Genomic DNA, 24,485 nt, shown 5'->3' on the forward strand with positions numbered 1-24,485 from the left:
GTATCCTGCTTATGAATATTCCTACCTTCAAGGTCTATTCATATTAATAGGTAGTCAGGGCCCAGATTAGGGTTGTCTAGGAGGTGACGTGTTTCTTCCCTAGTTTCAAGGCCCAGTTACTGTTCCCCTTCCGTCCTGTGTTCAGTGTGGAGTTTCCCCCCCCCCCCCCCCCACACTGATCGTGACACCTATCCTCAGGCTAGGTCATCAGTATCTGACCAGTGGGGTCCAACACCCAGAAACCCTGCTCATCAGCGGTTTTGATAAGGTAGCAGTGCTTCTGTGAGTGCCGCTGCCTTCTTCATGTTTACCAAGCACAGTGCCGTACATTGTATAGCGGCTGTGATTGGTATCACAGCTCAGCTCCATTCACTTGAATGTTTCTGAGCTGTTCCTAGGCCATGTGACACATTAAATTTTTATCACTCTGCCTCAGAAAAGCAGAGAGAAGGCTACGGCGTTCAGAGGAGCACTGCTGCCTTCTCAAACAGCTGATCGGCGGAGGTCCCAGGCATCGGACCCATACTGAACAGATACTGATGACCTAGCCTTGAGTATAGGTCATCAGTATAAAAATCGCAGAAAACCCCTTTAAATGTTTAATCCAGTCTTTATAAATACGCTGATGAAATGCAGGTGATACTTCACAGCTCTGTAGGATTCGCCATTTCAGGTGAGCCAAATTGCATATTTCTTATCAGCTGTGGTTCTTCAGCATGTTAACGAACATGGAGCATGTTCATTTAACCATGTGCATCTGACAGAATGGTGGACACACTTAACTCCTAACCAGGTAAAGATAACTTGACAATTCCAGTTTGTTTATTCTAGCCAAGACTTATATCACATGACCCCCTTCCCATTGGAAAAACCTGAGCTGAATTCAATCTGGTGGATTTCAAAATGGCAGCAAAAAACATTTCCACCTCAAAATAATGCAGCCTCCTTCCTAATTAAGACTTTCACACAATTTTCTACAAATTATACCAGTAAAAAGGGTGTGTCCAGACTTATTCACCCTCTATATCCACTGTGCATCATTATAAACCATGCATACGTTATAACCTTTGATAGACAGATACAGTAGGTCACAATTTCCCAATCTGAAGATGAGGTAGAAACCTTCTGGAAACCTTCCATAAAATAAAACTTGCCAGTTGCATTAGAATAATGTTGTCCAAACCTTCCGATCTGCCCTCTCGATATCAAAAGGAAGATAAGGATCCAGGTAGCTGGGTCTTAACATGCCTGAACCTTTTGATCTCAGGAAGAAGAGCTGCTGTCTGAGGTGTATGGCATAGGCTTACTGCTCTCCCCCCTTAATTAGAATTCATGCAGGCTCGGTCCTGCATGCATATGTATGGGGAAGGGGAAATAAGGAGAAAGTTGGCCAAACGAGTGGCCTTACGTCATCAGAATGTTTTATTAAGACTCAGACCGCACTTTTAAATGTGTAAATTTTATTTTCACACAAAAGCAAGAGAATGTAACACACAAACCTTGCTTTGTGATAGCGCTGTTACATACAACAGTAGAAGGGGCTAGGGAAAAATGAAAGTTTTCGTCCCAAATGTTACCAAAATGCACAAAAAAAATATCTCTATTTTGCCAGAGACAGTAAGAGTTGTGATATGTACACATAACTTAAAAGGAAGACCTAATATATACATGTAATACTTCTGGTAAAAAATAGAATCTAAAACACGTGAAATAAAACAATCTCGTACATGTGACATGGAGTGTCTATGTTGACAATTATTTGGCTATCTCCAAAGTTTTCAACCCTTTTCGCTTGTGCATTTGTTAATGCATTACAGCAAACTAAAAATACAATAAACAACAAAAACCTACAAATAAATCTGTAATATAGTCAAAAAAGGCTGCTCAAAAATGACCACTAGTCACAGTGGACGCAGCCCCTGTATGCTGAACCAATATTACTCCTCCAGATTCACAGCAAATGTATAGGAGACTACTGCCTATAACCTGCCTCTCTCCCCTGTGAATTGGATGTAAGTACACTTTGACCTGCAATAAATAAATAAATAAATAAATAAATAAATAAATAATGCCAATTTGAGTCAGGGATAAATAAATACATGAAATGCAATTTAATCCACGGGCCTTCCCATAAATACTGAACTCTGAGAGTTATGGCCTGGCAACTACATAACTGGCTATGGCAGAGGCCGATAAGAGGGCGGTAAAGCACTACCAAATGTGTGACCTGCCAGGCACGTCAAGTTATTGCATTATAATTAGAATACTTCTTGAAATAAAATGTGTGTCTCCTCCTTCCGGTCCTTATGTAAACAGTTTACTGTAAATGTTAGAACTGCTGGTCCTACAGCACCCACCCCAAAGATGGTTCCTTTAAAATGAGGGAACCATAGAAGGGTAAATAAGAAAAGACGGGTAAACTATCACCACTCTGCTCCTCACACTCCAAGTAAGTCTATTTCTACCAATGGTTTTGGTGCTTAGTTAATCAAATTAACCTATATAAACCTTCCTAATCAAAATTCGAGAAATACAGAGTATCTCTCACATTCACAACACATGGCTCTCCTTCTCTGTATCACAAATAATTTGTCCATATTTGTATTGCCATCCATTGCTTTTCCTCTATCTCCGGATTCCTACGTATAACAACACAGAGCCTTGTACCATATGTACACATATCACGTCTTCATGTCTTGTAGAGATGAACGTCCTGTCATATACATTCACCGCTGATACTCCATAACCTGTGTAGCAACAGCTTATAAGTAAGCTGGTGCATATCGCCACCACTAGTACTCCACGCCCCCGCGAAGCAACAGCCTAGAACAAAGCTAATTTTCAAGTGATTCTTCCATCCTCATATCGGGGGGGTTGGCATATTAGTGGCAAATAGCTGCCCACTGTAAAAAGAAAAGCTCTATAGAGATATATCAATATATGCATAAACAGATGCATCCAGATAAATATGTGTATAGAAGGAATTGGGCATCATCTTCTGCCAAGGTAAGTCTCCCTCTCGGATGTGTAGAGAGGGGACATGGATGCAGGTGAGATACATAGAGTAAGAAATCAACTGGGCAGGAGAAAATGTTCCAGAAAGTAAGTAACACAGTCCCAGTGTCTCCACAGTGTCAGCAGGGAGAGCAAAAAGAGCAGGGAGGACAAAAGGCGTACCCGGGTTTTAACCAGTGGGGTTATAAAACTGGCAGCTGTAGAAACAAAGACTAGCAAAACGGCCATGAGAGCTAGTAGCACGTTGATGAACTTTCCTAGCAAAGCCCGAGCATTAGCATTTTCCACACCTTCCAGCTGGACAACCTGTTGCTGCTGTTGCTGTAACTCTAGCTTAGTAATACGGGTGAGGCAAGACTCCACGGCTTCCTGAAATTACAAAAGAAAAGACTAATTAAGAGAGGAGGACGTGGACAATGTGCTTCTCCATTAAAGAGGTTCTCCTGGACTACAACAAGATGGGTGCTTTCTTCCAAAAACAACATCACACCTATCCATGGGTTGTGCATGGTATTACAGCTAAGCCCTATTCACTTCAGTGGCACTAAACTGCAATACCAGATACACTCCATGGACAGGCGTGGCGCTGTTCTTTAGCCTAGAGGAAACCCACCACCCTATTTTAAAGCGGTTTCATGCAATTCAGATTCATTCCCATATTGATTTTTTTAAAGCTGGTACTAGAAAACATATAATCTAAATAACCCTATCCAGCCTGTGATACAACAGCCCCTATTGACCTTTAAAAGTTACCCTCCGTTTCATGAAAAACAAAATCCCATTAACTGGGGAGCAAACAGAACACTTACCTGGAGCCCTCCTTTTCATCTTTTCAGCTGCAGATCTGCGAATTTGTGGGCTCCTCTTCTGCCATCCAATATCCATCCTGATATACACGCATTTGGTAGTCCAAAGCACTTCCTTCTTGTCCAGCCCTGATCTTTGATTGATCAGCACCGCTTAAGTGGGCAGCGCTGGTCAATCTGAGGGCAGCGGGAAGGGTCTCGGTCTACCAAATGCAAAGATTGCATCAGGCAGTCTTGAGAAGCGACCATCTTGAATTGATGAAGAGAAGCCTGAGAATTGGTGGACCTGCAGCTAAAGAGATGAAAAGGAGGGTACCAGGTACGTTTCTGTTTGTTCTGCAGTTAATGTGATTTTTTTTTCTAGAACTGGAAAAAAAAAAAAAAAATCTTAGTACATATTCTTGAGCGTTTACAATCGCGCATACAGAGACAAGCGAACACTCATTGTCGCGCGTTCCCGAAAGTCTATGTACGGGAACGCGCGACAAAACGCCCCAAAAGAACTTGTTTGAGCGTCGGGCGTTTTACAGCGCGATCGTACGCGCTGTAAAACGCCCAGGTGAGGACCATTCCCATATGGAAGCATTGGTTTCTCCTTGTTGAGCGTTTTACAGCGCGTAGGAACGCGCTGTAAAACGCTCAGGTGTGAAGTTAGGGTAAGAGATGCTTTCAACCAAAGGTGACCTCAGCAAGCATAATTACCGGTATATCTTTTTTGAACTTATAGCTTGTTGCTCTCTCTTGGACTTTATGGCTTCTGTATGGTCAAGGTGGGATAAAGTTCTGTTCCGATTAAGAAGGTAAGGCCCATACGTATGTAATTGTATGCCGTAAGGACACTGTTTGGATAATGAAGAGTATGGATATATAGCCATAAGGAAATCTGATCTGGACATGGAAGTGATCCTCTCTAATAAAATGACCAGTATGAATAGTGAATGATACAACTGAAAACCTTTGCAAGGAAATCTGGTCTGGATAAAGGAGTGATCTTCTCAGAGAAGTTGACCAGTATGGACAGTATATGGTGAAACTGAACATCAGGAAATCTGGTCTGGATATGGAAGCGACCCTCACTAAGAAGATGGCCAGTGTGAATAGTATATGGTGAAACTGAAAATCTGTGCCAGGAAATCTGCTCTAGAAAAAAAAGCATGGTCTTCTCTAAGAGGTGGTCTTTTGGAAAAGTTTGAGTGTACAACTGGATATAGCATTCAGTTACATACTGTAGTGTCACTTATCTGTACCTGAATGTCCCTAGCCCGCTCATATGACTGATATGCAACTTTCTCCTCCATGCTGGCCAGTTCTTGCTTAAGCAATGTCATTTCATTTTGATGAAGCTCTGTCAGGTCATTCAGCTGCTCTTCCAAGCGCTCATACCTATATGGAATGAAATACTGCTGATAAAACATTCAAGATTTCTTTCATGAAACTATTCACAGGTTCCCCTTTTACCATACAAGGTGTTGTCCTATATCAGAAACAATAGGGTAACAGAGAAATACAACCACATAACAGTAAAGCAGGGAAGAACTTGGAGAATAACTTTGCGTTGTCTTGTATTTAAACGTTTTAGAAAACTATAAAATTCAGACAATTTCTCTTAAGGCGCCCCTACACCTTTAAAAGCTGTTGGCTCAATGCTCCCACATACACATCTGTATGTATTTGAATGGGGAGAGAGGAAAATACTGCTGCCAGGCACCTTTGGTGGTGATTGATATCCCTGGAGAACAAAATGATTGAGCGGTAAAATTCAAAGTGCCCGATCCTTCTCCCCAACATCTTCCGGAGGAGAGTTGGGAGCTCCCCACAAACATTATGGGTTCGCCACCAATACTCTAATCTGTATTACAGAAAACACTTCCCCAGTTCTACAGATGACTACCCAAATATTAGTTGAGAGAAAGTCCTATATTGCCCCATTACAGGTACACACTGTAGACATTTCAGACCTTTCACAGCTCAGAGCCTGTGATTACAGTAGGTAGTGTAGATCCCAGGCTGCATCCCAGCTGAAACATCCCTTGGCTCTACGGTCCATTTCTATTCAGCTCTGCCTCAGCCCAAAAGGTGCTGCTGGTTCTTAAAAGGTACTTTGGGACTTTAACTTTGATTGGTGGGAGTCTGACCTCTTTTCATTGCTTAAACAGAGACATCATATAGTCTGCTTGCGTGCTACACCTAGTCCTGAATCTTGTCTCAGTCACTTGATTAGGAATGAACAGAATGAGCTGCTGTGTCTGTGTAAATAATGAAGGGGCCCTTTTATTGTGCCGATTATGGTGGTAAACCCAAATGTCCATGTGACCTCCTTTAAATGGATTGTCCACCCTGTAAAAAATTTTAAAATGTCAAAGCCATGCCCACCGAGAGCTGGGGAAAGCCAGCAGCCACAGACTATGTTGTACCAGTATTACAACTCAGCGCCATTCAAGAGCTGCAAAGAACTGCAGTACTAGCATCATTAATCCCAAAGTCACAGAAAATCTCAAACATTTTTAGACCGCCAAGCCAAACATGTAACATTGTCCTCTACCTACCATGTGGTATTTATAACATGGGCATCTTATTCTGTGGCAGAAGCCTTTGGGTCCTCTGCGGCACTAGGGTCTGAGCACACCTGCTACCTCTTGCAAAATAAATATACCTATTTAAGGGAATCTTCACTAAACATGTCTATCTTACCTGGAAAGGAAAGTGAAATTTTTCGGATGGACGATAATTCACAAAATTATTTGACCCATTTATTATTATTATCCATGGCTTATGCTCTTAATAGTCTAAGTATAATATGCATCAAATGCCAACACTGCACTCTCATTAAAAATACAAATCCTCAAATTGTATTACATTATGAGAATGGCACAGCTATTGGCGGAGGACCATGACGGCACCTCAATGCATTGTCTGGAATGTGGTTTACCTGGAATCGTTTTATGGACTCTGCTGAGTTTGCTACATTGGTTGGCAACTGAACCTTTAGCATATCATACGGATACGATTTCTCTGTGCCCATTTCTGTTTGCCCTGCAGCGATGGGCAGAAGGCTCCTTTCTGGCCGTTCCCACCCCTTTCCTTCCTTCCCCCATACATTTATACATTGTTTGCTCTCTTATATGTCTCTTCTCCCCTCTGTGCCTTTTTCTTTTTTTCAAGTACAGGTTACACTAAATATCTAGACTTGTTTTTATGATTTGTACATATCCTCTGGACTGATTTTTTTAAGTTGTGTCTGACGTGAATATGTATTTGTATAAGGTGTCTTAATTCTTGACATGCAATTGTATATTATTAATCTGTATCCTTTTTTTAAATAAAAAAATCTTAATAAAAACGTTTTATGCACACACTTGTTTCGGTGAAACCTTTAATAATACTGGATATGTCAATTATGTATTTAACATGTGTAACAAGACTAAAGCACCGACACCACCAGACAAGGCTGGAAGCACCTTTTAAAGTGCTGGTTTTGGTGTCAGAGTCTGCATGGAACAGCTGGTCAGCAGAGATACGATTGGATATTGATGATCTATTCTGATGATAGGTCATCAATATAAGAAGCCTGGAAAAGCCCTTTAAGACCTGCATTTAACACACCAGTCTTAGGCCTCTTTCATACGGGCGTCGCGGGTGAGGGCCGGATGCGTTCAGGGTGCATTGCGGGAAACCCGCGCGAGTAGGCACGCAATTTCAGTCAGTTTTGTCTGCGATTGCGTTCCGTTGTTCAGTTTTTTCTGTGCGTGTGCAATGCATTTTGCACGCGCGCGAGAAAAACTGAATGTGGTACCCAGACCTGAACCCGGACTTCTTCACTGAAGTTTGGGTTTGGGGTTCTGTAGATTTTATTATTTTCCATTTTAACATGGTTATAATGGAAAATAATAGCATTCTTAATACAGAATGCTAAGTATAATGTCAATTGAAGGTTAAAAAATAATAAAAACATAATTCGCCTCATCCACTTGATCGCGCAGCCGGCATCATCTTCTTTCATGAACTGCAAAAGGACCTTTGATGACGTAATCGCGCTCACCACGTGGTGAGTGTGGCGACGTCAGCGCAGGTCCTGCTGAATAAAGATAGAAGGATCTTACGTCATCAAAAAGGTCTTTTTGCAGGTCCTGAAAGAAAAAGAAAGAAGAAGATGATGTCGGCTGCGCGATCAAGTAGATGAGGAGAGTTAATTTTTGTTATTTTTTAACCCCTCAAGGCACATTTTACAAAGCATTCTGTATTAAGAATGCTATTATTTTCCCTTATAACAATGTTATAAGGGAAAATAATACAGTGAATAGACTTTAATGGGGTCCGGGGTTGCTCATCCCCATAATCTCCTAGCAACCATGCGTGAAAATCGGACCGAATCCGCACATGCTTGCGATTTTCACACAGCCCCATTAATTTCTATGGGGCCTGCGTTGCGTTAAAAATGCAGAATATAGAACATGCTGCGATTTTCACGCAACGCACAAGTGATGCGGGAAAATCACCGCTTATCTACACAGCCCCATTGAAGTGAATGGGTCCGGATTCAGTGCGGGTGCAATGCGTTCACCTCACGCATTGCACCCGCGCAGAATTTTCGCCCGTGTGAAAGGGGCCTTAATCTATCCCCTGCTGCTGTCGGATGAGCCACAATTATTACAGGGGTTGCCCCATGAAAAATATTCAACTTTTTCAAACCAGCACTTGGATCTGAATACTTTTGTAATTGCAATGTATCCGTTTAGTGCCATCTGCTGTTTGGCCTTCTTAGTTACATCCTTTAAGTGCCATCAATCAGATCTACCGTTAGAAACTATGACAGTTACAAAGAGAGACCTGAAGCAGAAAGGACACATCCTCTGAGAAAAGACACCCCCTCAGTTTGAAATAAATCTAGCAGAGTAATTGGAGCAGTGAATGGGGAGATCTCTGGATCCATGTGAGGTACAGAGCTGGTTCTAGCTTTGTTAGATAGAGATTGGCACGTACTGTATGATGTCTGATTTTCATTTTTTACATCAATCATGTGGTGCATCTGTTCCAAGTATAATCTTTTCCAGTTCCCTGGTACAGAATTTAATAAATGTGCAGGGCCGCCCTACCCTCTTACCAGCCTGCTTCTCTCACATTTTGGAAAAGTGGCGAGCAGGGTGCAAAGCCCCCAAAAAGTCACTAATATTTGCAGGGTGTCATTGCACTCTTTGATGCCAGAGGAATGATAAATGTCTTCCATCGTCTCCTCTACATGCAGTGCTTCTAGCTGAGAATAACGGTGTAATATTGTGCCATAGGGAGCACCATACAGAGAGTCCACTTGCTGACATACAAACTCCTGTACAGGGCCCTGCTGTGTGCATAAAGCTTAAGGGATAACTGTCGTATATAATTTTTTTTTTTTTTGGAGTATTGGATTGTGGTGATTAATATCACCTTGGTGGCCCTATTTCAACTTTTCACTGTGTATTCAATTACCCCTTAATTCCACATTTTTGTTCCCTGTACTGCCTACTTTTCCCTGTTTCCTAAAATAGGGTTGCTAGGCATGGTCCGTCTATCTGTTGAAGGACGGAGGACGCAGAAGCAGGCAGCGTGCAAGGTCAGATTACTGACAGCCATGGATTGTAAGTAAATGATTAAAGCCAGGTCCTCCCCAGCAGCTGATAACAGTGCCTGGGCTGTGTGCACTTCTCCCTGTCCCTGCGCTTGGCAGACGCTCCCTCACTCAGCAGAGCTGGAGGATGCAGAGTTGGTGCAGCGCAGACCAGGGAAGGGAGATCTGCCGTCTGCTCAGTGTATAAATGAAAGCAACATGTGGTAAGAGGACCCCTTTGTGCTGCAGGAGATTAACCCTTTAGGGGGGGAGGGCTCTGGTTACTGACACTTTTGGGGGGCTATTGTTACTGGCTAGTGAGGGCAGGTGGGATTAGCCTCAGGGGGAGGGCAGTGGCGGCCATCTTAACTGAATAGTGAAATTGCAGTTTTATGCAGACTGGTTGCTAAGGGCTGAATCTTATTAAATATGGGGTAAGTCAGTCTAATAGTAACTGATTCTGGAATATCATGTTATTAGTAACTACATATCTGAAAATTGAAATTAGGGTCTAAATGTGACAGTTATCCTTTAAGATTATAATAAACATTCATAGTTTATATTCAGCCATTCCAAAAACGGTTCCCTCCCTACCTAGAGGAGATAGAGGCCCAAACAGGCATTACAGATATCAGGCCTAGGAAAAGGCCTTGGTGATACAGTACACTACAGTACTACTGTAGTGATCACTACAAATAAGGTGCCAAGCTCCCCCGCTCCTCCTCACTGCACAATTGCAGCAAGAATGAAGCTGCAGTCATGCATGCGCACTGCTGCTCCCTATGAAGTCTATGGAGCTGACACCTGTGTCTGACAACCTCACAGACAGCAAGGTGCATGCTCCTCTTCAGTGCATGACTGCTTGGGCTCAGAACCCTGCTCTAGCGATTGTTGGGGGTCCTAACAGTGAGGCCCCCAGGTGATACAGGTTCTTTGTTGGACAACCCTTGTAAAGTCTCATATTATGTCTGTACATTACATAATATCATACAATGATACCATGTTTACTGAAACTCCACCATGAAACATGAACATCTTTTATAAACACAGACATTATTTGTGCCTATATTCAATTTAGCACTAACCTGTAACGTTCCTCTTGAAGACATTGTGTCATATAGCTGTAATCTCTCTGGAGCTGTGATTTCAAGTCTTCCATGGAATCTTCAAGGTGGCTCTGTCCTTCTTTGATTTCACATAATTCCTCTAGAATAGCATCAAAGCCTCCATGGTGACTATGATGATGTCCATCTAGAGTGTTGGACCTTGGGCTGCCAGGTCCTGCGGGGCCAGCCCCAGAGTTACTTCCTGCACCAGCTGACCCAGAAGTAGCACTAGAGCACTCATCATCACTCCCATATTTGGGGCTTGGTGCCAAGGTTGCACTGCCACTTAGTGCCCTTGAGCCCCCCTGACCGTCCCCATCTTCTTCCATACCATCTTTAAGGTGTGGGATATTGTCAGCACTCCCAAATTTGTTTCGGATGAGACTGGCAAACTCTCTAGGCTTTGACACTACAGCTGTATGGGTGACCTGAGATAGACCAGAAAGGCCTCCCTTGACACCTTCCACCACTCCTCCACTGAAGCCACTAATGCCTGCTCGCATATTTGCTCTCACGTCTTTTAGCCCTTGCTGCATGTCCCTCAAGACATCCTTTGGCTGTCGCGATATACCATTTTGTTCAATCTCCTTCAGTTTCTTGTGATAATGTTCTAACTTTTTGTGCAACTGGGCAATGGTCTGTGCAGACTTCTGGTTCTTTTTCTCAAAAACCTACAGTGGAAAAGAACAAAGGAGTAAAGAAATGTGAATAGAAGTGGTCATACAAGTCATGGTAATACTATGATGGCATGCAATTCAGCATCTCTCTGGAGCTCCAGCCTTAAAAAAGATCCCAACCAAAATGTATTATTATTAAAACAGGTTGAGATGGGGAATGATGCGATCTTACTGCTGTCAAGATGCCCTTTCCTTTGCACCATGATATCTTGCAATGTGAAAACGAGAGCATTAAATCCAGTAGCCCCCTGAGATGAACAGAGCAGCTGGTTGGGCATGCGCACACCCGCTCCATTCATTTCTATGGGAGTTCCGGAGATAGTCGCTTACAGGAACCCCACAGAACTAATAGTTTTCCCCTAACCTATGAATTGAGGATACCTTTATATAACCAGAATACCCATTTAAGGGGGTTATCCCATGGAAAGTATTACTAAGGCATTTCAAGTAAAGTATTATTGGAATATACATGTAATAAAAATATAATTTTTTTTTTTTAATGTACATTTTCCTCTCTAGTAACGCATCATGCAGTTTCTCCTGTGGCCAAAATTCTGTTCCACCCTCTCCTGCATTCAGCAGTGGACTAGCATGCACAGTATCTTCCATGCTCCCTTTCTCTACTGTCAGTGCCAGTGTAGGGATCTCATTGCAAAGCAGGTGAATAAACCAGGCATTATTCCTTCATTTGTCCATACTTCTAAACTCATGGGAGATATATAACTACCGTATATCTCTCTCTAGACAGTGGAGAGGGAAAGTTTGGGGGTGGGCATTGCATACTGTAGTGCAATTTATAAGTGGAATCGCTGGGGCTGTGTGTGAGGGACTATTATCTATGCCCAGGAGAAAGGGTTTAACAAGAGCTGACTGAAATGCACTCCTGGGAGATGCAGATGCTTGACGGTCACATGCTACTGCCTGCCCACAGAAAGGACAGAGACAGGTGCTCCAGATATGTGAGTGAAAAGAGAGAAAAGGTGAAAATTAGTCTGTAGTTTTTTTTGGGGTCGATATATTTAAAATAGTGGCGTCCAGCACTCCAGATATTTGTTTTTTAATTTGTGGGATAACCCATTTAAATAAGCTTTTATTTATTTCCTATTGCTCAATTATACTTTTTAAAGAATATAGGTACATGGAGACCCCCCTATAAAAGCAATTCCACTTGTTCCTCTACTAAAATTAATAAATTAAAATAAGAATGTATCGCTCAATCAAGTTTTATTTTGGAGCACCAAAATCAAATTAGCACTCAAGTGCAACAAGGGCAGGTCTAAGCTGCTTGGTGCACCATAACTTCTTAATTGATTGAGAGGGCCAGGATTCCCCTGAATCATCGCGTCTGGCCCTGAAATCCTGCACCATGAGTTCGAACCTTGCTTCATGCGCAGAACAACCCTCTGCCCTGGCCCACCATCAATAGAAATTGCTGTTCATGTGCATAGGTGCACAGAACAGAATGGTCCAATAAAGTTTACCTTAGGGCTGAAACGATTCTTCGAATAATTCGATTAAATCGAGTCAAAAAAATCCTCGATGCAGTTTCCCTGCATTGAGTAATCGTTTACATCACATGATCACGGAGCGGGAGTGAAAGTAAGCATCTCACTCACCGCTCCGTGTCCTCCGGAGTCCAGAGAGATGGCACCGCCCTGCAGGCAGGGCTTTGTGTAATGCGCAGTTGCGCACATACATCGTCAGCACGCTGGCTAACGATGTGTGTGTGACGCAAGGTCCCAGTGCATGCTGGGATGAAAACTGTCTCGGACTCCATGTGTCTGCAGCTGCGCCCTCCTCACTAGTGCCAGTGCCATTAGGTAATTTAAGTTAACAGCACCAGAGGCACGCCAAGGGGGAATCAGGGGCACTCACTGTAAATTGATATTGAAAGGCAGATGGAGAGTGGTTAATGGTGGCACCACCTTGGCATGTATAAAGTTATTGGTTTAGAGAGGGGTTAATGAAGGCATCTCGAAGGTGCTTCCATTAACCCTTCCAAACCAATAACTTTATACATGCCCATTGCCAAGGTACTTCCATTAACCCCTCCAAACCAATAACTTTATACATGCCCATTGCCAAGGTGTTTCCATTAACCCCTCCAAACCAATAACTGACGGAGTTCACAAATCATAACATAACCCGAGCATGCTGGAGTATACCGTAATGGGTATAGCCGGATACAACCAGCTATATGCTCTGATCTCATAATCTTATTGACTATAATGTGGTCCAAGGCCATCTGGCCATGTTCTGGCATTCATGCTGGATATCGTCCAAACTTAGCTTGAATGCTGTAACAAGGCCAGACCCTTTACACCATTACAGTCAATTGCTGCAGCAGCCGGCAGTATCCAGTTATACCCGATATGGTACATTCTGGCTGGCTGTTCTTCTGACAGAATTTCACTGAATAACCATTTATTCTAAAACATAGCCTTTAATAATGAATATTAATATAGTGGACCCTTAAATATGAAAATAAAGATAAACAAAAAACAAGATATAAATCTATGTGTCACTTATGTCCTTGGAGGCAGAAAGGGCAGCCTAATGATGGCCTATATGGGGCAATATCCCTAATGCTTGCCCTATTAGAAAATGCCCTGCCTATAAACGGAATAGCCGCCCTGATAAGGGCGATCCCGTATCTCGTACCACCTGCTATTCCCTAAATGACCCTATGACAGAACCAGAATGTATATTGCAGCTGTGAAAGAAACCTTATGTCATGTGTGTGCAATTATTTGCTATACCATACCACCACTGTAAAAAATAAAAATAGTTTTTATAAAGAAAAATGTAATTACGTAAGTTACTTTAAGAAGGTTTTTCTTATTAGATTACTCGATGAATCGAGAAATTAAAATCGATAGAATACTCGATTACTAAAATATTCGTTTACTGCAGCCCTAGTTTACCTTATGCTGTGTTTCTCTACATTTCTCCTATGAGAGGATGTAAAGAACATTACTGGTTTGTAAGAACTAGGCTGAATTTAGAGAGAAGGAGCCTTTAAATAACCAAAGCCTAATGCAAAGTACTTCAATCTTTGAAAATTTTTGGACAATACCTGTTTGATACGGTAAGCTTGTTGCCGGTCTGCATTATTCGCCAACTTGAGATACTCTGCAACGTTGTCATCTCGAGCCTCCTGCTCAATCTTAATCTGTTCCGTTATTTTGAGGATCTTTTGATGTAAATGGTCCATTGCGGCTTTGGTGCGCTGTGGATCTGGTGCCCCTTCAGGGACTTCCAGGCTGATGTTCCCCTCTGAACCGCCATGAAGTGCACTTGGGGGGAGACTCAGGCTACTCAAATCCCCCTTGTCTGGCTGCTAAAGAAAAAAAAGAAAAAATCAGCATGTAAATGGCATGATCCCAAACCAAACGTGGATATACAAAAAAAAAAAGCAAAAAATGCACATATATAAAAAGATTACAATTTGTTTTTAGAACCGAGTACAAATTGACAACAAAATGACAATAACTTTGATTTTGAAAATAGAGAAATAATAATATACTGGAAATATCACACTAATAGTCTGAGCAGTTACATTTCTCCTCTCACCAGGTCACCCTCAGCCTTGTCCTCACGTCTTTGAGACAATGGTAAAGGTCTGTGTCTCTATTAAGACATTTTAAAACTGAGAACATCCTGGTCAATGTGACTAGAGCATTAAATACAAACTCATAAAAAGGCATCTCAAAACTGTAAGTAGACACATGATTTATGCACATAAAAAGTGGATTATGTGTATTTCATATGTATCAGAATACAGGACAACACTGGTACCTGACTGTGCTCCTTTCTCATGTTCTATTCACCGGCTGTGACAAATCGATACCGGAAAAAAAAGAATCTGCAATGGTGTCAGAGGCAGAAACTGAACCAAGGAGAGATAATCAGCTGAGGAACTATTGCAGTAATCTGCAGGAAATGAACTGGGTGCATTATTGTGCACTTCTCCTTTTTATTTATGTCTAAGAAACAAAGCAGAAGAAAGGACATGACAGCCTATACGTTATCCAACATAGGGCACTTGTGAAGAGGACCTCTTAAAGGAGCCCCCATGGCGATCAGTTGGCTCCTGGCCTCCCTTCAAACAGCTATTTTGCCAGGAAAAGCCAGTAGCCACTATTGAGGAAATGTGGTATGGTGGCCATTCAATGAATGGTCATCCATCTAATGCATGGATGGCTGAAGTCTGCTAGAGTGGGAGCTGCATGTACCGAGTGGCTCGCCAATCTGGCTGACAGATGGGTTCTTTGAAATAGTCAGCAGCTTCTCCTACTGTCTTAGAATATGGACTGGTGCACATCTCTGTATCCCCCAATACCAAAAGGAAACTGTTTGTATATGAAGAGTAGAAATGGAACGAGGGTCACTCATAACTAGAGGCGTATGGACATCAATACAAACGAGCAGGTATTGAAAAAAGTCACGCTTTACTTGTAAAAATGGCATATGACATAGCATCATCCAAACATGATCCTTTGTTCTATGTCATATGCCATTTGACAAGTAAAGTGTGACTTTTTTCAATACCTGCTCGTTTGTATTGATGTCCATATGCCTCTAGTTATGAGTGACCCTCGTTCCATTTCTACTCTTCAGATAGGGGTCTTTGACTTCCTTATGCCTAACAGGACATAATCTGAGGGACTGTCTTCCTAAGACAACCCCTTTTAACACAGAATTCAAGCCAAGGACTCGCATACGTCATGCATTTCAGGTACAGATGAATGGTCCACCATTTAGTCAATGTTGGTCCACCCGTTTCTGCTTGCAAGTGTATCCTGAATGCTCATCCCACAGATTATCAGTCTGATTCCAGCCACATCTTCTGCAATATCACAATCTTCCATTAGCACTCAAAGGAAGGTTTTGATTGATTTCTCTTAAAGAGCATCTGCCATCAAAATCTTGCTGTTTTATGGGTTTTGAGCAGCCTTTGTAAAAGGCTATAGAATGTATTTGCACTTGGCGACTTAGTTTCTCATTAATATTCATTAGATGTAGCTTCCTCTACATGCCGACAGCAGACTGGCTGTCATTTGTCAGTGACAGATGATCTTTACAGTAACAACTCCGCATTCTTAAGGGCCCCTTTACACAAGCCAAGAATCTGCCAGATAATCTCTAATAGGCATTTACAGGAACGCCCGTTAGTGATTATCTGGCGGTGTAAAGGTCAGTTAATTGGATCGTTTGTGCAGGCACATAAATCGTTGTTTGCCGGCAGCAAAAGTGCAGTCTAAACACGCTCCGCTGCCGGCAAACAATGTGTCTGTATGGGGAAGAGCAGTGGCATAGCGATCGCTCCTCCGCATACTGTGGAGGAGATTGCTGTACGTAATAGCAGCGGTCACCTTCACTTACGAGCAGGCAACGCTTCCTCTCCAACAATTGCCTGCTAACTGGTATAGCTGCATGAGGACGGGTGATGGCAGTAACCATAGTTCGCCTTCATACTGTGGAGGGAATGAATGCATGTAAACGCAGCTCTTCACCCACAAGCAGGTGAACTCTTCCTTCCCGACAATTGCGTGCTCGATCGCTGGTTTTCCATGGCTCTGGACCAAAGAGATCCTCAAAGCAAAGATTACGGCTCTGACCACTACCTTGCAGGTCGAATTATCTTAAAGTCTATGAGCCCCTTTATCCAGCCATCTGTAAGCCAGTCCCACACATAAAATAGCCGGCATCTCCCCAGACTCGCTAAAAATGCAAACCTAGCAATCGGCCTATTTCTGTATGTAGAGAGATATAGGGAGATACTGTAAGTTGCCGTCACCTCTGAATGAAGGCCCAGGCTTGTGTTAACACCTAACATGCCCAATACTTTTACACTCCAATTAAAGATATCAAAATACTAAATTTCGTCAAATGAGTTTACCAAAAGCAGCAGCTGTAGCGGACATGAAAGAGATTCTTCTGGATAGGCCAACAATATTACATTCGAGCGGGACGGACTCTTGACAACCTTGCCGATCAGTTGATTGAAGAGCTGCGGCCTTTTTCGCAGTTTACGCTCGTCCAGATAGCCCTTTGTACTTTTCAACACTGGACTTTAATTCAATTGAATGGGATCATAATCTGACACATCTGTCTATGTGCAGCATTTACCATAATTGGTCTTGTTTTACAGAAATTTTTTACATTCCTTTTATTTGCCATAGTAGCCCATGACGTCACTTAGAACGGGTGTGGTCAGAAGTAATGAGACTGCATGCAACAGTGTAACATCTAAATGTAAATGTGCCCACCTATCTTTACTGTCTTATACTATATAGAAAGGAATCACGTGTAACTTTACTGAACAGTTAGACAAGCTGCACTCAATTTGCAGTAAATGTGGACATTTAAAAACATTTTTTTGCTGATAAGGGCTTGTTCAGGTCATAGTCGTGTTTGCCGTATTTCTGTTCCGTCAGAGGATCCGTTAAACAGAACATCTTCCGTTTCTATCCATAATCCATGGACTATAATGTTAAAACAGAAAAAAAAAAGTGCAGCAGACTTTTTCTAAAAATCACAATCTGAGCACAATTGTTGCTCAAAATAACCCATTCAAATACACTGGGAATAAAACTGGTTCCTCTGACGAAAGAGAAATTCGGAAAACACAATGCTAATGTGAACAAGCCCTACCGTCATATATACATTATACTGCTACTTTCCAGTGATGGCATACCAGCGGTTGAATGTGCACTTCATTAGCAGCAGTACGTAAAATATACAAATGTATAAATGGGTTAAAGTAAGCCAGCGATGGTCACCAAGAGACTACGTATGAACATGTGGGTCACTGGTGAAACTGGTCACTTCTTTTACATGAGGTTTCACTTGAGACTGGTCAGGATATCGCAGAATACTACAGGAAAAAACCTAAGAAAACCTGACAGAGTTATATTGATATAATAATATTACAAGCAACTTGATTTAAAGCACTGAAGAAATATAGCAGCACAGAAATGCAAGGTTTACAAGTATTGCTGTCTTAGTATAAATCCTTGGATCAAGAAGCAATCTAGAAGAGCCTCTAGAACCATCTGAAGACTGATTCAGTTCACTCCTTTAGCTGATATCAAACCTCAGTCACGTATTTCATTATGCCGCTCGACATGAATACGGTTATACCCGCTTTACATCACACAACTACTTACTCCAGTGGAAATGAGATGATTTACAAGCTGCATCTTCACAGGTCCCGGCTCAGCTGGGAATATTTCTGGCAATAGCAGACCCAAGGGATTTGTGCACAGGGCCTGTCCAAGTACTCCCACAAATGGCAATTCTTCTTCTCCCTCCCTCATGATGACCCTCAAGTTAAGGAACAACCAGGAAAAAGATGGATAAAGAAGAGTAAACTAAAAAAGACTGTTCTGGAAGAGATGCTAATACATAATGGCAGACATGACTCTCAGCAGGATCCTGCAGTGCAAAAATTGTGGACCTTTGGATCAAGTAGGACCAGAATGAGAAGCTAAAAAGGAAGCACGTATCGCTGGGTTGTAGGACCCACGCTCTAGCATTCTGTCCCCAGCAGTGACAGAAAAGTGCGGTAAATGGCCTTTTCCCAGCATTCCATGCCAATCAATGGTCATCGCATGACTGATTTATCAGCTTGCAGGGGACGCTTGGACACAAGGACACAACTGTTCCCTCATATTGATCTGAATCAGGGACATCAGCTGCCAGAATTTTCAGAACAAACATAAACCAAGTGGTGCCAACATCTAAATACAATGCACTGCCATTTAGCTGCTGGGAAAGCACATTTATGTAGAGCGTACTGCAGCCAAGCATGGAGAAACATGACATGAGAAGATCACCGTGAATTAAAAGGGAAGCTCCAAGGCCAATATGCCATTGAAAAGTGTAAGCTATGCCCGCCTGTGCAGGCCAATGGGCACATGATTTTACCAAGAAACCGGCGGCCATTGGATGCAATGGGCAGGCGCAGCCACGTCAGGCTGGTTTCATGCCAAGCGAAGCGTGGGTACGGTTTGCTTTGCAAACAGTCTTGATTTTAAAAAATCTACAGGTCCTATTCAGGTGTCTGACCCTTCATAAGATACTCCAATCCTACCTTCTCACAGAGATGTGGTGAGCACTCCAATCACCTCCATCTGGTGCATTTTGACTTTCAATACAGGACTTAGATTTGCGTAAAAAAGGTTACATTTTCCTTTCCTCTGGTTACAATGTGACCCTAACTATGTCTCCAAGGAGAAAAAGGCTACATTTCTTATTGCAAAATTGCACAAATTAGGGCAAATTCCAACATTTGTATTAGACTGGTTTCACACATGGGGAGGGGGAGTTATCAAATACCAGCATTTTACGTTGGTCTTTGAAATCTCCTGCACTGCCAGAGGATGCGATTCATTTCTGAAGAGGCGCAGGTCTGGTCATCAATTAGGCGCATCCGCTGGCTGTCCGCGTGCCAGAATGAAGCCTATGGCAGCTTGGAGCTGCCATAGATTTCTGTCTTAAGGCTCATGCACATGACCGTATGTATTTTGCAGTCCGCAAACAATACGGATGACATCCATGTGCATTCCGTATTTTGCGGAACGGAACAGTACTATCCTTGTCTGTAATGCGGACAATAATAGGACATGTTCTATTTTTTGCGAAACGGAAATATGGACATACGGACACACGGAGTAACTTCATTTTTTTTTTGTGGACCCATTGAAGTGAATGGTTCCGCATACGGTCCGCAAAAACACCGGAACAGACACGGAAAGAAAATACGTTTGTGTGCATGAGCCCTTAATTTGCACCTGAAAACAGGCGCAAATGAAGAAAATGTGGAGGACCTGCTGGCCCCACCACTCCTGCCTTCATCACTCCTTTTCATAAAATTGAGAGGGAGGAGCCCATAAGAATGATAAAATGCAGTACAAAGTGGTGTTTTTATTTTATTTTTTATAACAGTGGTTTCTTGTTTATGGCATTCAGGAGTTTTTCCATACTCTTTTTTTACAGGGGGAAAAAAATGCATGTCAAATGTGAGAAGAACAAAATACCACAGAAAAAAAAAAAAAAGACCTAAAAATACATGACATGGAAAAAAAAAAAAAACAAAAAAAAACAGGATTTTTATGCTGTTTCTTTAGTGACAAACACACACCTTAGTGACCAGCCTACTTTAGGCCTTACTGTCCAAACAATTTTTCACGTTTTGCATAGGACTTTTCTCTAGACTGGAGGGAAAAAAAGGCTGGATGCTCACGCCCGGGATCTGTGTTTTACAGATCCACGATTAGCCAACCACAAAATACTTACTGCTGTGTGCATGAAGCCCAACTTTTATTAACTCTTTCTGGGAGGGGCATGGGAAAAAACAGCAATAGAGCCAATGAGTTTTTACATTATAAATTTTGTGGCGTTCATTTTTCTGCATAAATATCATAATAACTTTACTCTCTGGGTCAGAATGATTATAATGATACCAAATACATTGTTTTTTTTATATTTTACTACTTTTACACAATAAAAAAAAAAAAGAATTTGTTTAAAAAAAAAAAAAAGTGTTTGCATCGTTTTCTACAGAGCTTTTGCAAGACGACTTGTAGTTTTCATTGGTATCATTCTGGGGTACATAACAGTTTTTGATCAGTTTTGTTTCTGTTTTGGTGGCAAATAAGCAAATAGCAGTAATTCTTGTATTTTTTTTTTTTTTACCTGTCCACCTTACAGGATACATTTAATAGTTCCCCAAGTGGACTATAATAGGCGATATTCTAATCACTTCTAGACTACACTGCACTATTTTTGTAGAGCTTTGTACTTTATAGTCAGTGCTATAACGACATTCCCCAGAAGGCTGCACCTGAGGGGCATGGCTTGCTGAGTCACTCTAGTGGCAGGCCTGGGGCGTTCACTAGGTCCCGACCTGTGTGCACACACATCGGCACCCCGTGATCTCTTTTGCAGGGTGCCAATGGGAGACAGAGGGAATCCGCTCCCTCTGTAACCACTTAATATCAGATTGTAGGGGGTCTGACACCCGGCACACCGACTAGTTGGCTGAGTGGTGGCTGTGCCATGTGCTGGACCCCACTAATCTGATATCAATTATGAAGATCAATATCTAGAACCTGGAAAATCCCTTTAAAAAGTTTCATTTCACGCCACAAACGCGTGAACAAATAGATAACTGCTGGTCAATGTCCCTGTAACAACACTGCACTTAAACACCATAAGGCTACATTCACACCTCAGTATTTTTCTATATCCCGATTTTCGGTCCGTTTTTTGCGGATCCGTTGTTCCTGAAAATGTTTCCGTATGTCATCCGTTTTTTGCGGATCCGCAAAAAACGGAAACATGTATAAATTTCAATAAGCAAATAAAGTTGTTTGGATTTCTTTGAAAAAAAAAATTAAAAAAAAATTGAAATGTAATTTCCAGGAACGGAATCCGCATAAAACGGATGACATACGTAATGACATCTGAATGTTTTCCGTTTTTTGCGGATCCATTGACTTTGTATTGTACCAGGATCCAAATTTTGCGGAAAAGAATAGGACATGTTTTATATTTAAACGGACATGCGGAACGGAACAACGGAAACGGACAGCACACATTGTGCTGTCCGATTTTTTCCAGGACCCATTGAAAATGAATGGGTCCAGATCTGGTCCAGATTTGTTCCGCAAAAAACGGAACAGATCAGGAAAGAAAAAACGGACGTGTGAATGGACCCTAAAGGACATTCTGCAGCAGATTTACCATTGAAAATATGACAGTGTTTAGGCAAAATGTTCGCCAAAATGTTTTAGTCACTTTTCTAACCTTTTACGCCTCGTCCGACAAAGAGACGTGGTCTATCAGAAAAGGACATGGCTTTATGGGAACGGGAGAGTGTCTTAAGTGTGCTTATGTGTGCCAAAAATGTGCCAGTTTGGGCGCATTTGTGGAATAAAACTAAGCCAACTTGGCCAACTAGACAGTCCAAGGATGCAACAGATGTATCAGCCGGAATGAGCCACTATGATAAATCTGGCGCAGTTTAAGATGGTCTGTCTGATGCTGTCTCCACAGTTAGTGGCAAAAATACCACAGTTTTGAAACTTGGACAAATTGTTGGTACACAGACAATTCTGGTGTGAATCTGATGCGTGATTTATAATACTCCAAATTTATAAAAGTCAGTGCACCTGAATTGTAAATTTGTCTAAATATTAAAAAAGAGTTATTCGGGTAGGTAAAAGTTATCCCCTATCCACGGGATAGGGGATAACTATCAGATGTGTGACTGACCACTCCTGTCATTTCAGGGGAGCAACAGGGGGCCTGCAAGCGGTACGGGGCCCAGTGGGGGTCCCACCACTGGGACCCCCACCTATCTGATACTTACCCCCTATCCTGTGGATAGGGGATAAGTTTTACCTACCGGAATACCCCTTTAAGCCTGGGATTCATATTCTTAGACAGTGGAAAGTTCGACAGTATTGGTAGTATACTCTTCTGTAAGGACAGAACCAGACTATTTGCATTAGTTCTGCACCAGAGCTGTATAAGGCTCCATTCACACGTCCGCAATCGTTCCGCAATTTTGCGGAACGGGTGCGGACCCATTCATTTTCTATGGGGACGGAATGGACGCGGACAGCACACAGTGTGCTGTCAGCATCCGCATTTGCGGAGCGCGGCCCCGATCTTCAGGTCCGCAGCTCTGCAAAAGATAGAACATGTCCTATTCTTGCAATTTGCGGGTCCGCAACACACCACGGACGTGTGAATGGAGCCTAAAAATGGAGGAGGTCAGTTTTTCTAGGGATAAAAGCCTTGATTTATCCAGAGCAGCATGTTCTACGCTGGTCTTAATAGCACCTGCGCTGCTGGTGGAGGCATTTAATTTAGGACAATGAGCAAACCTCATCATAAATTAAAAGGGTTTTCTGAGACTTAAATACTGATGGCCTATCCTCTGATCAGTGGTGGTCCGACACCCGGGACTCTTGCTGATCTGATGTGTAAGAAGGCACCAGCGTTACTGTGAGTGCCATGGCATTCTTGTTCACCAAGCACAGCATCGGTGCTTGGTGTCACAGCTCAGCCCCCTTCACTTCTATGGGGCTGAGCTGCGGCTAGGCCATGTGACCGATTAATGTGTCGTCATGTGGCCTAAGGAAAGCTGAGAGAAGGCTGCGGCGCTACTGTGAGCTCCACTGCCTTATCAAACAGCTGATCAACCGGGGTCCCGGGTGTCAGACCCCCCCAATCAGAAACGGATGACCTATCCAGAGTATGCCATCAGTATATAAGTCCATGTATCGGACTGAAATCTACTCCAGCTCATACCCGTCACAGATTTCAGTCATCATTTACGCCAGTTTCCAAAACCACTGCGTAGGGGAATGATACATTTCTTCCTATGACTGTTAATATCTCATCAATTGCAGTTTCTCTGTTGCACCACAAGAGGACAGTTAATTTATGTTCAGGTTTATTATGAACAATTATTTTCTAATTTACACTTATTTCTTAGGGCTCATTCAGACGGCCGCATGAATGATTCCGCATCTGTTCCGCAATTTTGAGGAACGGGTGTGGACCCATTCATTTAATAATAATCTTTATTTATATAGCGCCAGCATATTCGGCAGCGCTTTACAATTCAGAGGTTCATGTACAAACAGTCATAAATAACATAGCAACAGACAAGTCAATAATTACAAGAGGAATGAGGACCCTGTTCGCAAGAGCTTACAATCTATGAGGAGATGAGGGTGACACAAAGGGTAAAAGTGCTCGGTTTGTACTATGGTTCAGCCATCTTGGGAGAATCAATGGGGCGGCATCCGTGGTTTCGTTTCGTGGCTCTGCGGAAAGGATAGAGCTTGTCCGATTCTTGTCCGCAACCGCTAACAAGAATAGGCAATTTTTATTATGGTTGCGGCCATGTGCGGTCAGCAAACTTCCGGAACGCACACGGCCGGTATCCGTGTTTTGCGGATCCGCAAAGCACTACGGCCGTCTGAATGAGCCCTTAGAATGTAAGATGATTTCACATGCCAGGATAACGAGTATTTTTAGTAATGCAGTACGCTATTAATGTATTTTTAAAAGAATATATTAAATATCTTACCATTTTATACAGCTGCTTTCTGCCTAATTCCCCCTTCTATTAAAATGAATCAAAAGAAATAGAGGTGGTGACTATTTAATCAAACTTTGAAGGGGAAAGCACCCGACCCAGATGGCCTTCCCTTGTTGTATTATTCCTCCTTTCAAGACACTCAATCTCCTAATTATACATTACAATGATGTCCTT

General features: G+C 42.4%; 1 protein-coding gene across 5 annotated transcripts in view; it reads right to left on the reverse strand.

The window, feature by feature from the left end:
• Nucleotides 1-1,509: 1,509 nt before the first annotated feature.
• Nucleotides 1,510-24,485, reverse strand: part of TMCC2 (transmembrane and coiled-coil domain family 2) — a 66,421-nt gene continuing 43,445 nt past the window's right edge. For 3 of the 5 annotated variants that reach the window (XM_040423979.1, XM_040423982.1, XM_040423983.1), the window contains 4 exons: nucleotides 14,262-14,525; nucleotides 10,488-11,179; nucleotides 5,069-5,204; nucleotides 1,510-3,384 (listed from right to left, as the gene is read on the reverse strand). In XM_040423979.1, the coding sequence (XP_040279913.1) occupies nucleotides 3,073-3,384; nucleotides 5,069-5,204; nucleotides 10,488-11,179; nucleotides 14,262-14,525 (1,404 nt within the window). In that variant the 3' untranslated portion in view covers nucleotides 1,510-3,072. Of the gene's footprint in view, nucleotides 3,385-5,068; nucleotides 5,205-10,487; nucleotides 11,180-14,261; nucleotides 14,526-14,983; nucleotides 15,101-18,357; nucleotides 18,487-24,485 lie in introns of those variants that run through there. The other 2 variants (XM_040423980.1, XM_040423981.1) reach the window with 2 other exon arrangements.

Source organism: Bufo bufo, chromosome 3 (genome assembly GCF_905171765.1).
Source record: "Bufo bufo chromosome 3, aBufBuf1.1, whole genome shotgun sequence".
In the NCBI taxonomy this organism is placed as follows: domain Eukaryota; kingdom Metazoa; phylum Chordata; class Amphibia; order Anura; family Bufonidae; genus Bufo; species Bufo bufo.